Here is a 16,670-nt window from a genome sequence, read left to right as displayed (position 1 = left end):
GGTGACAAACACCCCCCAGTCCTTCCCAGTGGGGACATTCCAGGGTTCAGGGGCTGCTGGCACCGCAGGGTTTGGTCCCAGGGGTTCCTCAGGGATCTGCCTGGAGCCGTGCTGGGCTGCAGCAGCTCCTTCCCCTTCTTGCAGCCAAGGGAATGGGACACGAGTAACAGGACAGAGGGGACAGAACCTGAGTGATGGGACGCGAGTGACAGAACCCGAATGACGGAATCCAAGTGCCAGGACAGAGGTGACAGAACACAAGTGACAGAACCTGAATGACAGAACCCAAGTGACAGAACCCGAGTGAGGGGACACACACGAGTGAGGGGACACGAGTGACCGGACAGCGGTGACAGCACACGAGTGACCGGACGCGACCGCCCGTGCAGTTCCGTCCCCGCTCGCTGGGGGCGCCCGAACGCCGCGGCCGCGCCCCGCCTCTCTCCGCGCGCACAGGTTTGGCCCCTCGCGGCCGCCGTCCGGCCCGCGCCCCTCCCGCTGCCGCCATATTTTGGCCGCCGCCGCCACCACCGGAGCCGCCGCCGCAGCCGCCGCGATGGGTGAGGGCCCTGAGGAGCGGGAGCGGCTCGGGGAGCTCCGGGCACGGCCGAGGGGATGGGGTGGAGCCGGAGAAGCTGCCCCGAGGCCGGGCAGCGCGCACAGCCCGTCCGCCCCGCGCTGCCGCCGCCCTCGCCTCTCACCGGCGTCCCGGGCGCTCCCGGGGCTGAGGGCGGCGGGGCCGGCGCGGCCGCTGAGTCATCCCGGGGCCGCTCCTGGGGGCGGGGGGGTCTTCGGGGGCTCTCGGTGAGGGTGGCCTGGGGGTTCTGACCGCTTCGGGCCGCGCCAGCAGCGCCTTTGGGGAGCTCCGGGTGGGGCGGGAGCTGCGGAGGGTGCCAGGGTGGGATATCCCGGGTTTGGGGGTGCCAGGGTGGGATAGCCCGGGTTTGGGGGTGTCAGGGTGGGATAGCCCGGGTTTGGGGGTGCCAGGGTGGGATAGCCCGGGTTTGGGGGTGCCAGGGTGGGATAGCCCGGTTTGGGGGTGTCAGGGTGGGATAGCCCGGGTTTGGGGGTATTCAGGGTGGGATAGCCCGGGTTTGGGGGTGTCAGGGTGGGATAGCCCGGGTTTGGGGGTGTCAGGGTGAGATAGCCCGGGTTTGAGGGTGCCAGGGTGGGATAGCCCGGGTTTGGGGGTGTCAGGGTGGGATAGCCCGGGTTTGGGGGTGCCAGGGTGAGATAGCCCGGGTTTGGGGGTGTCAGGGTGGGATAGCCCGGGTTTGGGGGTGCCAGGGCTGCAGGACCCCGGGTTTGGGGGTGTCAGGATGAGATACCCCCGGTTTTGAGGTGTCACTGCTGTCACTTTGGGGTATTTGGGGCCCAACTCCATTTAAATTCTTCCCCCAACTGCTGGAGTTCGGTCCTGAGCTCCCCCAGAGCTCGGGGTTCAGGGGAGAACCCCACAAACCTCTCCTGGGTTCTGATAACACAGCAGGGCTTGGGGTGCTGGGAACTTTTATTAAAAGTCCAGCCTGAGCTCTCAGTGCCACTGTGGGTGTCCCTGTGTCACCAGGGGTGACACCACACCTCTGGCAAGGAATGGCATCTGTTACAGGCAGGTCTCTGTCCCCTGCAAATAAATCCCTGCTCAGTGCTTCTCCTTCAAAAAGCACTTTAATTCCAGCAGCTTTTTGGTTCCATGTGCCTGATGTAGGAGGAAAGGTGGATTTTATTTTATTTATTTCTATTTTTTTGAGGGTTCCTGTAGGAAGATGAGGTTTGGAAGGATGAGGTGGAAAAGCCAAGCCTGTAGCAGCTGTGTTTTCCTTCAAAACTGAGTGAGGATCTTGTGGAAATAAATATTAAAATGTTTCCATTTTCCACCCACAATGTTGTCTTTTCACCAGAGCTGCTTCAGAAGCTGAATGGCTTTAAAGTTGCAAGTTTAGGTTGGATATGGGGAAGAAATTCTTCCCTGTGGGGGGCTGGGATGGATTTCCCAGAGAAACTGTGGCTGGAATTATCCCAGGCCAGGTTGGAGCAGCCTGGGACAGTGGAAGGTGTCCCTGCTCATGGCAGAGGTGGCACTGGATGAGTTTTTAGCTCCTTCCAAACCAGGGAAGCTTCAGAAATGCTCTGTGATCATTTTTAAATGATCTTGCTTGTCATGATCTCACCAGGAACTTTTCTGCCCCCTCCAAACTCTCCTGAGGTGCTCTAGAAGTCAGTGACCACTTCTGTGTGTGTGTGTGGCTGCTGCACCTCCCAGCCCTGGACAGCTTGGGAAAATTCATTTATGGCTTCAGATGTAAAACCTGGACTGGCAGCTCTGAGGAGAAAAATATCTGGAAATTCTTGGGGCAGTTTGATGTGGAGTTGAGAACTTTGTGCACAGGAGCTTCTCCTTCTTCCCACCCCTCTAGGAGTTTACTATCCCCTTGTTTGAATTATCCTCTTGTAACTTTATTATTTTTAAACAAGCTAGGGCTGTTTTTTCATTATTTGAAGTTAATGACACTGTTGGGAGTTGTCACCAATGACACTATAAATGCCTTTTTTAGTGCACTGTTAATGCTCAGTTCTCAATGAAACCACCTGATGAATTTAACAGTTCATTTGCTTTGTTTGCTTGGGTTCAGCAGAGCAAACATGAACTTTGTCAAGGGGGAGAGTTTGATCATTAAAATCTGCAATAGTGAAAGTCCTGATTCCTCCAGGCTTTCAGTCCTGCTGAGCTCCAGGTAAATCTGCTTAGCAAATCCCACAGTCCTGCTTGTTTCTGAGGCAAAGCACAGCTTGGAAGGGATGGATTTCCTGGAATTTCATATTCCTCTGTAATTATCTCTGCTTGGTTTTAATCTGGAGCTCTGCTGGGTCGAGTTTGGGTGGATGGGTTGAAGTCTTTCCCTGTTTTAGGGCCTGTTCTCAGCTGACACTTGTGCAAGATTTTTAAAGGAAATCTGAATGGACAAATCAGCTGGAAGAGAACTTAAACCCCTGAAATTTTGGGATGAAAAGATCCAATCAGGAGTAGGAAGCTTTGAGACCTGGACTGAGCAGTGCTGAGTTCTTTTTCCAGCAGAGCAGGGACATTCCAAAAAGATTCCTGATCTTGTTTGAACCCTGGACAACGAGCAGCAAACTCTGCCTGCCGCTGAACTTCCCCCCAAGAGAACTCAGTGCCTGTCCCTTCCCCCTCGCAGCGCTGCACATTCCAGGGTGATATCACATCCCGGAGAGCCGCGGGAGGGAGCGGGGATTGACCGGCACAGCCAGTCCCGGAGCGGGGACAGCCCCAGGGACAGGGCCACCCTGCTCAGGACACTGCCAAACCCCCCCAGAACCCCCGGGACAAGGAGCCAGAGCTGCCCCAGGGTCAGCACTGCAGAATTCTGCTGCTTTCCAGGCTCTGGCTGCAGCTGGGGGAATTCCAGGGCTGTGGGCACAGCCAGAGTTGGGATTATTGGACAGGATTTTTATCTTCATTTGCTGAGCAAGCAAAGTGAATTTTTTCCTTTTGTTTTTTTTTTTTTTTTTTCTGTTAATTCACTGGAAAACTGTTGGTGACAGTTAAAAAAAAAAAAAGTGGTTTTGACTGATTTCTGCCAGCAGCTCAGAGCTGCTCTTTTAAAATTAATTCAACTGCTTTGATGTAGTTCTTCATTTGATTTGTATTTAAGTAGTGCAGATGATTTAGTCTTCTTTTTCTAGGGTTTCAATTCACTTAATAAAGTTGTCACTTTATTAAGTGAATTGAAACCCTAGAAAAAGAGGACTAAATCTGGACACATTTTTCATTCTAGAAGAATCCTCTGGAGATGTTAATGATGGCAGGATCCTCTGGGATTTCAGGGAATTGGAGAAATACAAGGAACGAGGTGAAACTCAGCAGTTCACTCCCTTTATTTTGCTGCAATTTGTCTAATTTAGAGGAGTTTAAATTGTAAATCACCAACTTTATCCCATCCCAGGGAAAACTTGGATGGAAAGGGCCTTTGGAGGTCACCTGCGAGCTGGGAATGTCCCCATGGGGCACCAACTGGCAGATTAGTGCTGCTGGAGTTCCTCAAGTGTATTTATTTACAGGGAGCAGCTGAGAGCCACCTTTGGAAGGTTCCCTGGGGAACATTCCCTGTGGGAAGGGACATTTTGGCTCCAGAAGAGCCGTGTCAGGGCTGGCAGTGCCTTGGCCCTGACTCAGCAGCACAAGTCCTGCAGTGACTCAGCTCCAGGGCTTCAGCAGCAGCTGGAGGAAACCTTGGAAGCAAATGTTTCTTGTTTTGAATTAAATTAAAAGGAGTCAGGCTTGGATTCCCCACCCAGAGCATCCAGGAGCTGTCAGAGTAACGATTTGGAGTTACAGTTGCATTTCCAGGGATTTCAGTGCCCTGCTGAGCCTTCCAAGTCAAACTTTCACCCCGTTTTTCCTGTCTTTAAAATGGGAAATAGCTTCTCATCCTCCAATTTATGAGTGGGGCAGCTTGGGCTTGTAATTCTTTGACAGCTGGAGGAATTTTTTACCCTCAGTGAAGGCAAGAGAGGCCAAATTTCTTCCAGCTCCTTTGCACAGGAAATTGGGAAGGTGTTCAGTTCAGTTTCATCCTTATACTGATTTTTAAAAAATTTATTTCATGCTGGAGCTATGAATGAAGTTCACTAATCCAGACAGCTCCAACCTGGGGAACTGTGGGATTCCCAAAGCAGAAGGGATGTTTTGTCCAAGCTGGATCAGAACTTTTAAAAATTGAATTAATCTTGGCAGATTTGTTGTTTTCTTGGGTGAAATCTCTGAGTTCAGTGCCCACTGGCACATCTGTAAAAGCAAATCTGTCCAGAATAAAGTGAAAATCTGTGGCTGGAGTCTCTTCCTGAGGAGCAGAGGATTCCTCCCCCATTCCTGAGAGCTCCCAGCCCCTGATGGGTTTGGGGATATCCCACAGGTGGAATTGGAGTTCAGAGTTACCACAGGTGATGTTTGCTGCTGAAACATTCGAAAGACAGAATTTATCCTGCTGTGTTTCATTCCATGGGTTTGCTCCTGCTGCAGTCCAGAGCTCCCTGGGAGCTCCTGATCCTGCATTTCTCCCACCCTATAAAACCCTAAAGTTGCCATGGAAACGGGTTGGAATGTCCCAAATCAGCATTCTCCTGCCAGAGATGATGGCCTGGGGTGGGGGGGGAATAAAAAAATCAATGGGAATCATCTGCAGGAATAAACTGTGGGAGAAAAACCAGGGGATTTTGTGCCAGGCAGCCCTGAGGAGTTCTCTTTGGGGTTTCCTGCAGGATGGGAGTTATGGGTGCTCTGGGACTAAAAAAACCCTTAGAGGACAAGGTGCTGAGTGTCCTGGGCCTGGCTGCTCCTGGCACAGCTGAGTTTGGAGGCAGCTGAGCTGTCATGTGTCCCTTGGCTATTTATGGGGCTGCTGGTGATCCTGGGCATCCCCACTGCTCCTTCCTCCTCCTCTCCAAAACCACCTTTTAATTGGAGGCTTTGCTCTCCAAAAGGAGGATTAAGATCCTTAATTTGTTTGGAGAACTAAGCTGTCAGCTCTTACTCTTCCCTGTGGCTGCATGAGGCACAGTGGGGTGGAAATACAAATAAAAACAGAGCAGTGGTGCTTCAATACATTTTCTGAATGCAAATTGACACCTGGCTCTTTTATGGGTTGCTATAAACCCCTAAAGTCTGTAGGTTTCTCTCTTTTTTTTGTCTTTTTAGCTGGTTTTGGGAAATCAAAGGACTGAAATTATTTTATTTCCTCTCCTGTTTAAATATTATTTTTTCCCTGTTGTCTTCTCTCTCTTTAGTAATGAAAAGCTGGATATTTGTATTTAGTAGATGTTTTTTCTTGGGTTGGCTGTGGACTTTTGTGTCTGACACTTCTCCAGTTGATCTTGGAAGGGCTCCAGAGTGGCTGGAGGTTGTTGATAAGTGGGACTGAAACTTTCTGTGAGCCACAAGGCTGAGGGTTCCTCAGGCTTGAAATGAGGAGGAGATAAAACTGCAAACTTCCTCCTGGCAGCTGGGAAAAAACAAAAAATATTGGTTTTCAAATGAGTTCTGAAGGAGTAACTTGGTTCAAGGCTAGTTGAGCCTCTGAGGTTTATCCTGAGAAAGGCACAAATGTGCAAATAATGTCAGAAATGGGAGAGTTTGGGCAGTTCCTGCCATGCTCAGAGCAGGGGGGGACAGCTGGGGCACTCAGGGGTTGCCATCCTCAGTTACAGCTTGGCCCTGGCTGCCTTCAGCTGTGCCCAAACCTGGAGTGTCCCTTCCCTGACTGGGAGGGAGGAAAAACAGAACTGGGAGGGAAACTCGGGAGGAATGAGGTTGGAATTGCTGCATTTAGCAGAAGTAGGTCAGGTTCTGAACACCTGGTGGGACACACAGGGCCTGTCCCTCCCCTGCTGTTCCAAACTCCATTCCTTCACCCTGCTGGGGTTGTGCTCTCTGGGAATCGATCTGGGAATAAAAATGCTATGCTGATAGCAGGGAAATCAGAATTGCTGCTGAAAACCAAGGGCAAATAAAGGGGTTCCCTCTGGTTCTCCCATGGGAAGGACCCCCAGAGGCAGAATTCCAGAATTGCTGCTGTTTCCACAGAAAACTATCGAATGAAGAGCTACAAGAACAAAGCCCTGAACCCCGAGGAGATGCGCAGGAGGAGAGAGGAGGAGGGGATCCAGCTGCGCAAGCAGAAACGGGAGCAGCAGGTAACTCACTCCCCTGAGCAGGCTGGGGCAGCCCTGACACTGCCCAGACTGCTGCAGCCTGCAAGGAGCTGTGCTTAAACTTTGTTTGAAATCATTTTTCTGCTCTGACTGAGCCCACCTGAGCAGGCTGGGGCAGCCTCAACTGCTGGAACCTTCAAGGATCTGTGCAGTAAAATTTGTGTGCAGTCATTTTTGCTGTTCTGAGATCTTAAAGCAAGTAACTCACTCACCTGAGCAGGCTATGCCAGCTTAAACTGCTGCAATCTTCAAGGATCTGTGCAATAAAGTTTGTTTGCAGTCATTTTTCCTATTTTGACTGAAATCTTGCAGCAGGTCACTCACCTGGAGCAGGCTCTGTCAGCCTCAACTGCTGGAGCCTTCAAGGATCTGTGCATTAATGTTTGTTTGCAGTAATTTTTCCTATTTTGACTGAAATTTTGCAGCAGGTCACACACCTGGAGCAGGCTCTGTCAGCCTCAACTGCTGGAACCTTCAAGGATCTCTTTGTGTGCAGTCATTTTTCCTATTTTGACTGAAATCTTGCAGCAGGTCACTCACCTGGAGCAGGCTCTGTCAGCCTCAACTGCTGGAGCCTTCAAGGATCTGTGCATTAATGTTTGTTTGCAGTTATTTTTTCTGTTCTGATATCTTGCATTTTTCTTTTTTTTTTCCTCTGGTGTTCTTGGGCTACTCAAGTTGGTTTTTTTTTTGTATGTTTGTTTTGTTGTTGTTGTTCATAGATCTTTGATTTTAAAGCTGGTGGGGTTTTTTTTTTTTAGATATAATTAGTGAATGGGATTATTTCCTGGAGAAAACAGGAGGAGCAAATGAAAATATGGCCTTGACCCTGGGTGTATTTCTTTTTTGGAAGCACGAGGTGATTCCCAAGTGATACATCTGGAACTAAATATTTCCTTTATTAGCACCTTATCCAAGCTACTTTTTTGCCCATTTTTCCTGATTTTGGTCAAAATCTGCACTTGCCTTTCCTGGTGGCTCAGTGATTGTGACACTTGCATATCTGAGAGCAAGAATTAGCACTTAGTGTGTGTGCCAGAGCAGCCCTGGGAGCGCAGAGCTGCCATTAATGACCCTTTTCACTCAGGTTCCTTCAGTCCAGGAGGGATCTTGGTTGAGGAACAAGAACATCGAGTTGTGGAGCCTGTTGGTGGCTCCTTTCTAATAACAATCCCTGTGTCTGGTCCCCACCAGCTCTTCAAAAGAAGGAATGTGGAGCTGATCAATGAAGATGACTCCATGTTTGACAGTCTCCTGGTGGATTCCTATGTCACTTCCACAACGGGTGGGGTAAGGTGCCTCCAGACAGATTTAATTAATTTAATTTCATGCTTTGAGGCCCTGCAGAGATTCCCAGAGAAGCTGTGGCTGCCCCATGCCTGGAATTATCCCAGACTGGATGGGGGTTGGAGCACCCTGGGGTAGTGGAAGGTGTCCCTGCCCTTGGACAGGAACTGGAGCTGGGTGATTTTTCAGCTCCTTCCAACCCAAACCATCCTGGGATTCCATGGAACTGCCAAACTCCAATGGTTTTATTCCCTGACTTTCCAGAATGTTTGTGTAAGTTGGTGCAGGCAGCAGGAACAGCCACAAACCCTTGGCTAAAATGCAAAGAGGAGATTTATTCCTGAGGGGAAAATTTATTCCTGAGGAATCCAGAGGGACACCAATGGAGCCAGGAGCCCTGCAAAGCTCAGCCCATGCCAGGAAATCCCCATCCCACTGCTCACTCTGCTTTATCAAGGGTTATTCCCACCTTCAAAATCCTCCTCCAGTGTCCTTTAATTCCATTTTATCCCCTCTTTCCCTTTCATCCCATTCCCCCCCAGCATTGCAGGTGGGAACTGGGGGATTTCTGCTGTGCTGGGATCCCCAGGATTGAATCTTGGGATTTGTGGCCGAGCCCAAATTGTAGATGTGATGTCTCAATCTGAAATGGAACCATTTCTGTTTCCTCTGCCTCTTTTCAGGAGGGATTGATCACAGGAGAGATGGTGGAGATGCTTTTCTCAGATGACCCTGACCTACAGCTAGCAACCACTCAGAAATTCAGGAAATTACTCTCCAAAGGTAAAAATAACCCACAGAGCCTGCCTTTTACAGGGGTTTGTGCACAAAAGCTTTGCAGGTTGGGGGGGAAAAAATATCCATAATTGAGAAATGTGATCATCTCTTGTATTGCTGATGGTTGCCAGTTGTGTGATTTGCACAGAAAATGATTCTGCCCAGCTGCCCTGATGAGTCAAATCAGCCCAATTTGAGATAATTTAATTAACACTTCAGGCTTGTTCTGTCCCTGACACTGCCTTGCTGTTTCAGAGCCAAATCCTCCAATAGACGAGGTGATAAACACTCAGGGAGTGGTGGAGAGGTTCGTGGAGTTCCTGAAAAGAAGTGAAAATTGCACATTACAGGTAAAGGAGATTCTGTTATCAATTCTTCAGGGTGTGGAGCTGTTTATCCTGTGAACCCACAGGTGCTGTGAGGGGAAAGTGATATTTTGAACCTCAAAAATGCAGGTTATGTGATCTATGGGAGAAGACAAAACGAGTCTGTAATGCTCAGGCAAACAAATTAAATTGGAAATTGCTCTGAATTAAATTCTTGGAAAAATAATTTCATTCAGGCAAAAAAAAAAATCTGGCAAAAATCACCTAATTCAGCTGATTTTATTCCTTTATTTTTCTGGATCAGGCTGATTTTATTCCTTTATTTTTCTGGATCAGGCTGATTTCATTCCTTTATTTTTCTGGATCAGGCTGATTTCATTCCTTTATTTTCTGGATCAGGCTGATTTCATTCCTTTATTTTTCTGGATCAGGCTGATTTCATTCCTTTATTTTTCTGGATCAGGCTGATTTCATTCCTTTATTTTCTGGATCAGGCTGATTTCATTCCTTATTTTTCTGGATCAGGCTGATTTCATTCCTTTATTTTTCTGGATCAGGCTGATTTCATTCCTTTATTTTTCTGGATCAGGCTGATTTCATTCCTTTATTTTTCTGACTCAGGCTGATTTCATTCCTTTATTTTTCTGGATCAGGCTGATTTTTATTCCTTTATTTTTCTGGATCAGGCTGATTTTATTCCTTTATTTTTCTGCATCAGGCTGATTTTATTCCTTTATTTTTCTGGATCAGGCTGATTTTATTCCTTTATTTTTCTGGATCAGGCTGATTTCATTCCTTTATTTTTCTGGATCAGGCTGATTTTATTCCTTTATTTTTCTGGATCAGGCTGATTTCATTCCTTTTCTCCCTCCTTTCAGTTTGAGGCTGCATGGGCCCTGACCAACATTGCCTCGGGCACCTCCCAACAAACCAAAATAGTCATCGAGGCTGGGGCAGTTCCCATCTTTATAGAGCTCCTAAACTCTGACTTTGAGGATGTTCAGGAGCAGGTAAGGATCCCTCCTCACTCTGGGATTTTGGGGAGAGCCACCTGTTCCAAATGCAAGGTTTAAATGGAGTGATCCCAGCTGGCTGCAGAGCACAGATTGCTGCTTTCTCAGCAATCTGTCTCTCCCTCTCAGAAAATGAATGCTGAAGCTGTTGCTGTTTCCTTCCAGGCTGTCTGGGCGTTGGGGAACATTGCTGGGGACAGCTCTGTGTGTCGAGATTATGTCCTGAACTGTGCCATTCTTCCCCCCTTGTTAATGTGAGTATAGCCATGAGCAGTTCTGGGAGTGCTGGTGGAGCTGGGCCACAGATTGCCTGGGGATCCAACCTGCTTCAGGGGAGTGGGATTGTGTGGAGAACAATCCTGACAGATTCCCTGGGAATCAAACCTCTGGTCTGAGTGGGATTTTGTGGATAACATTCCTGACAGAATCCCTGGCACTGTGAGATCCTTGAGAATCAAATCTCTGCTTCAGAGGAGTGGGATTTTGTGGATAATATTCCTGACAGATTCCCTGGGAATCAAACCTCTGGTCTGAGTGGGATTGTGTGGATAATATTCCTGACAGAATCCCTGGCACTGTGAGATCCTTGAGAATCAAATCTCTGCCTCAGAGGAGTGGGATTCTGTGGATAAAACTCCTCCATGCTGCTCTGGAGTCACAGGGTGTCCCTCAGCTCCTGCTCTCTGTGGATTTTTTGGGATTGGAGCAGGATCAGGTCTCTCACACCACCTCCCTCAGCGTGGTGATGATGAGTTCTGTCAGCCTGGGCTCATTTTTTCTGCTAAGAATTAATTCTCTGACAAGAATTAATCTTCATCCCAGCCTGGAAAAGTGAGGTTTTGTCCCACGTAGCTGATTTTGCTGCTCCTGGTGTCAGCCTGGCTCCTCACCCCACAGGACTCACTCTGAGCTCAGACTGAGCAGTTTGTGTCACTTGGATCCTGGTGATAACTGGGAGTGTCCTCCTGGGCTGAACTGGAGCTCAGTGGTTCATTTTTAACTCTTTGGTTCCCTCTGCTTCCACAGCAAGGCCAGTAATCCCTGCTGATTCTCTCTTCAGGCTCCTCACCACGTCCACCAGGCTGACCATGACACGAAACGCTGTCTGGGCCCTGTCAAACCTGTGCAGAGGGAAGAGTCCTCCTCCTGAGTTTGATAAGGTGAGGAGCAATGCCCTGGTGGCAGCCAGGATTTGGGGACACACCCACTTCAGAGCTTTGGCTGGCTTTTTTTGGGCTGTTGAACTCGAGGAAGGCACAGGATGAGGTTTTTCCTGCATGTTTAATTTTTCCCAACCTTTCTGCTGCACCCCTCAAATAAGGGACAGGCCCAGGCTTCCCTAGAAAGTTTCTCTAAACCATTTTCTTGTGAACTCTGGAATTTTGAAACTTCAATTACAACCAACAGCTATTCTGAGACCTGGAAATGCTAAACACCAGAATTCCTGTGAGCTGTGGTATCTTCCCTTTCCCTGTCCAGGGAACTTCACTAAAGGTCCTGCTGCTTTTTCAAGTGTCTCATCCTCCTCTGGCAACACAAAAATGTTTTAAAAAACCAGTGAAAACATGCTGATTTAAGTGAAACCTCACATATAAGCTGAGAAGCCTTTGGTGAGGGGTGAAATCTGAATTGAGTGTAAATATAAAACCATTGATAAATGATTGAGATGAACTTTGAGAGTCAGAAATGGAGCAGAGCTCTTTAACAGGAGCTCCCAGTGTAAATTAAGTGTAGCAGCCAAGCTGAGGTGGCAGGGAGGGATCTGTGGCCATGCAGGGCTTGAGCAGAGCAGTGAGCAGGAGCAGGGGGTGTTTGCCTGCAGGTGTGGTGGTCCTGGCCTGCTGACTAACCCTGGGTGGTGGCTGTTGTTGCAGGTGTCCCCCTGCCTGCCAGTGTTGTCCCGATTGTTGTTCAACAGTGACTCTGACCTGCTGGCAGACGCGTGCTGGGCTCTGTCCTACCTGTCCGATGGTCCCAACGAGAAGATCCAGGCTGTGGTGGACTCAGGGGTGTGCAGGAGGCTGGTGGAGCTCTTAATGTGAGTATCTGGCAGGAGAATGAGTGACAATCCATCTCTAAATGCCACCAAATCTGCTGTGCACTCGGGATCCAGGCACCTGAGCTGACCCAGGAGGGTCTGGAGCAGGTTCACAGCTGGAATTTGCTGGCTTGGCTTCCTGAGCTGAAGATTTTCCAGTTCTGCCCCAACAATTACAAATTTATTGATAGAACAAACAAATTTATTATCCCTATAAATTTCTGCAATTCAACCAGTTTTGGAGTGTGGGGCAACTACACAGACAAGTGGGAAGAACTTTCTCTCTCCTTTCCCAGATTTCCTTAATGATTGCAGAGTGTTGTCTGCTTTCAAATGGAAGCCTGGGTATGAGGGAAATAAAAAACAGTGGCTAGGAGAAATCAGCTTGGCTTTGTTTCTCCAAAATCTCTGTGGAAAAGGAGATGGATTCAGGATGCAAAGGATCAAACTGTGCTGCAGCTTTGTTTTCAGTGGCTTTGTGCTCAGCTTACCCTGTGTTCTGTGTGGCAGGGGATGGAATCTAAGGAAATCCTGCAGATGGGATGATGGGGAGGGAATATGGTGAATATCCCAGTGGTCTGATGGAGCTGGGTTTGTCTTTTGCACACTTTTCCTGCAGGCACAACGATTACAAAGTGGCCTCTCCAGCTCTTCGAGCAGTTGGCAACATCGTGACAGGGGATGACATCCAGACCCAGGTGAGAGGAGAGGAATTCCCTGAATTCCCTGCAGGGAGTGCAGTGCCTGGCACTGGTGATCTCACTTGTGCTTCCTTTTCCCCCAAAGGTGATTCTAAACTGCTCAGCCCTGCCTTGCCTCCTCCATTTATTGAGCAGTCCCAAGGAATCCATCAGGAAAGAGGCGTGCTGGACCATATCCAACATCACAGCAGGGAACAGAGCACAAATCCAGGTACAGTCTTCCCCAGCCTGCCTGCAGTGATCCCACATTCCAAGCTCAGCATTAAAGATTTGCAGCTTTTCCCTGACCCTTAGAGGCTGGATTGGTTCACTTCTCTTATTCTGCAGCCATTTGCAAATCTGCCAAATGAGCTAAAAAATGGGAATGGCAGCAGCACATGGACTGAAGCCCACTGGATCACTGGAATTAGAGGAGATACAGCTCCTATTTGTCCATCCTCTATCCCTTGGAAGAGCTGGAGCTCCTTGAGGTTTAATTATCCTCTCCCTGACCTCCCCAAGCAGAGCTCTGAGCATTGCTCAGTTCCAGAGTGCTGGTTATGGAATATCTGCTTTTGGCAGGATTTGGCTGAAGAATAAAGCACAGCAATCCCTTCAGCTTGGGATGGGGATATGGAAGGGGAGGTTTCTGTCAGGAAACCTTTTGGGAAGTGCTGCCAATGCCAAGGCCTCTCCTGCCCTCTCTTCCCAGGCAGTGATTGATGCCAACATTTTCCCGGTGCTGATCGAGATCCTGCAGAAGGCGGAATTCCGCACGAGGAAAGAGGCAGCCTGGGCCATCACCAACGCCACCTCAGGAGGGACCCCTGAGCAGATCAGGTATTCCTGAGCCTCTCCTGCTGGCCCACACCTGCCTCACTTCCTGGGAGCTTTGCCTTCAGGGGAATTCCCAGGCAAAGCAGGAATTTGGAGAGATTCCGGAGAGTAACCGAGCCAGGCAGAGCTGGGCTGTAATTTGTGATTTCCTTCTGGATGAGGATAATTTAATCCCAAATTTTCTCCATCTCTCTTTGGGTAATTGAGGCTAAATGTCCAAATTTAATGACAGGTAAAATTCCAGTGTGGACTTGACTTAATTGGAGCAGCACCTGGATTTCAGAAGTGGCAGTTGAGGTAGTTGAGGCTTTGGGTAGTTGAGGCTAAATTTCCAAATTTAATGACAGATTCAATTCCAGTGTGGACTTAATTGGAGCAGCACCTGGATTTTAGAAGGAGTAGTTGAGGCTAAATGTCCAAATTTAAAGACAGATAAAATTCCAGTGTGGACTTGACTTAATTGGAGCAGCACCTGGATTTCAAGTGGCTCCTTTCCTTAAAAAACATTCTGAAAATAGGGTTGCATGCAATGCAAATAAATGGATCAAAATTAACCTTGCAGAGCAGTAAATGTGTATTTTGAGGTAAATTTACTCATTTTAGTTGGACTCATCTCCTTTGCTTTCCCATGGAGCTCCCCAGCTCCTGAGCAGGCAGTGATGCTGGTGCTGCTCTCTCCCTGCAGGTACCTGGTGAATTTGGGTTGTATCAAACCCCTGTGTGACCTGCTGACTGTCATGGACTCCAAGATTGTTCTGGTGGCACTGAACGGGCTGGAAAACATCCTGAGGCTGGGAGAGCAGGAGGCCAACCAGAGTGGGACTGGGATCAACCCCTACTGCAGCCTGATTGAGGAGGCCTATGGTAGGTGGGGCTTTGGGCCCTGCAGGGGGCTCTTGGGTGCTTTTCTGCTCTGTTCCAGGGGTTATTGTATTCCAAAATAGCCAATATTTATTCCAAAATATTTTCAAACTCATTGAGTGGGTGATGAGAAAAATACTTGGAAGTAAAAACTCTGACCTGGAGTCCAAGCTGAAAATCATGGCTTGCACCATATGAGCTAGAAATGAGCTGAGCTAAGTAAGAAGTGACAGTTCTGGGTCTAAAATTGCTCTGACTGTACCCAGTTTCACACTGGAAATCCATCCAGGGAGACTTTGCTTTTCCCTGGAGTGACTTAATTTGGTGCTGATGGATTTTTTTTTTTTTTTGGTTCTGCTCTCGATGCTTGGAGGGAGGAACAAGTTCCTATTTTGGTCTGAAGCTCCCTGTGAGCTGGCAGTGTCTGTTTGCCCTCTCATTACTCTGAGTGTCCTGATTCTCCCTGCAAGGAGAATTCCTGGAATTCCTGAGGGTGCAGAGTGCATGGATGCTTTCTGTGCTCACTGCATTGAACTGGGGCAGCTGGAGGCTCCTGGGACCTGCTCCTCCCCACCCCCTGCAGCCACCAAATCCCTCCTTTCTAACCCCACTGGAATCTGGGATCAGCCTGCAGCTGGGAGCACATCTGGATGAGCTAACCCTGAGATCCAGGGCTTTGGCACAGCTGGGTTTGTGTGGTTGGGTTTGCAAGGGTCCCAGGATGAGGGAAGAGATGAGAATCTTGACTCCAGTTTTCAGAAGGCTGATTGATTATTTCATTATAGATATTATATTAAAAGAAAATGGTCTATTAAAACAAAAGAAGATATTATACAAAATATTAATACAAAAAGAATAGAAGAAAGGATTTCATCAGAAGGCTTGAAAGGAGAGGAAAGAATGATAATAAAATTTTGTGATTGATTAGAGTCCGAGCCAACTGGACTTTGATTGGCCATTAATTAAAAACAACCACATGAGACCAATCAAAGCTGCATTCCACAGCTGCAGATTTAATTGTTTACATTTCATTTCTGAGGCTTCTCAGGAGAAAAAGATCTTAGCCAAAGGATTTTTCATAAAATATCACAGCAACAGGTTTGGGTGTGGATTTATTCTCACAGAATTGTTTGGAGAGCGAATTCCTTCCTTTCATCCCATTCCATTTTATTTCCTTCAAAGGTTTGGATAAGATAGAATTCCTCCAGAGCCATGAGAACCAGGAGATCTACCAGAAAGCCTTTGATTTGATTGAGCACTACTTTGGGGTGGAGGACGACGCAGCCGTGGCTCCCCAGGTGGACGAGAACCAGCAGCAATACATCTTCCAGCAAACCGAGGCTCCCATGGAGGGATTCCAGCTATAATCCTGGGGGGAAAAAAGAAAAAACTCAACAAAACCCACCCAAAAAAACAAAACCCACCACAAACTTTCTGGAAAGTTTGGGAGAGCAGCTGCTGGTCCTGGCTGGGAAGGTTGGACACCCACTGCACCTGTTTAGGAAAACTCTGCAAACACCGAGAGCGCCCGGAGAGGAGAAGGGGAAATTCTGCTCCTGGTTCCTCAGGGCTGCTGCTCACCTTGGCTTGGCTTTGGAGGCAGGAAGGACACTGAGGTGACAGCTGGCACCTCTTGGTGGCTTCTTTGTGGTGGTGTCTCCCCAGTGCTCTCGTTGGGTGAGGACACAGAGAGGAGGGAGCTGTTCTGGCCACAGTAATTCTGCAAAACCTGGCTTGATCTATTTAAATTTTCTTTTTTTTTTTTTTTCTTTTTTTTCTTTTTTTTTTTTTTTTGCACATGTTACTCTTTATTAAAGACTCTTTAATATGCCAAGAGCAAAATTTAGCCCTGGCCTTCCTCCTTCAGGTGGACAGTCCTGGTGAAGCCAGGATCAGTTCCCTGATGAAAAATACTGAAAATGGACAGAAAAAAAATGAGAAGTTCTCTCACTGCTGGGAAGTTTTTTTTTTTCTGCTGCTTCCCTTTGTCTAGATTTTTTTGGTTTTTTTGTTCTTTTTTTTTTTTTTTTAAGAACTGCTAGTGGTATTTCCAAGGATTAAAAACAAAACAAAAAAAAAAAAAAAGCAACAAGAGCCCAAAGATGGGAACTGGGGTGAATTT

The 16,670-nt window shown here is 48.0% G+C and overlaps 1 protein-coding gene across 1 annotated transcript; it reads left to right on the top strand.

Moving 5' to 3' along the window:
* Positions 1 to 409: 409 nt before the first annotated feature.
* On the top strand, positions 410 to 16,633 carry KPNA6 (karyopherin subunit alpha 6). Its single transcript, XM_050983257.1, has 14 exons — positions 410 to 560; positions 6,602 to 6,711; positions 7,924 to 8,019; positions 8,700 to 8,799; positions 9,049 to 9,143; positions 9,998 to 10,129; positions 10,298 to 10,386; positions 11,193 to 11,292; positions 12,007 to 12,170; positions 12,790 to 12,868; positions 12,957 to 13,082; positions 13,563 to 13,690; positions 14,373 to 14,551; positions 15,731 to 16,633. Exons 1-14 carry the CDS (start codon positions 557 to 559, stop codon positions 15,913 to 15,915), a joined length of 1,587 nt encoding a protein of 528 aa, XP_050839214.1. The 5' UTR covers positions 410 to 556; the 3' UTR covers positions 15,916 to 16,633.
* Positions 16,634 to 16,670: the final 37 nt, after the last annotated feature.

Source organism: Serinus canaria, chromosome 23 (assembly GCF_022539315.1).
Source record: "Serinus canaria isolate serCan28SL12 chromosome 23, serCan2020, whole genome shotgun sequence".
NCBI classification, from domain to species: Eukaryota; Metazoa; Chordata; class Aves; order Passeriformes; family Fringillidae; genus Serinus; species Serinus canaria.
This window is presented reverse-complemented; position numbering and strand designations above follow the sequence as displayed.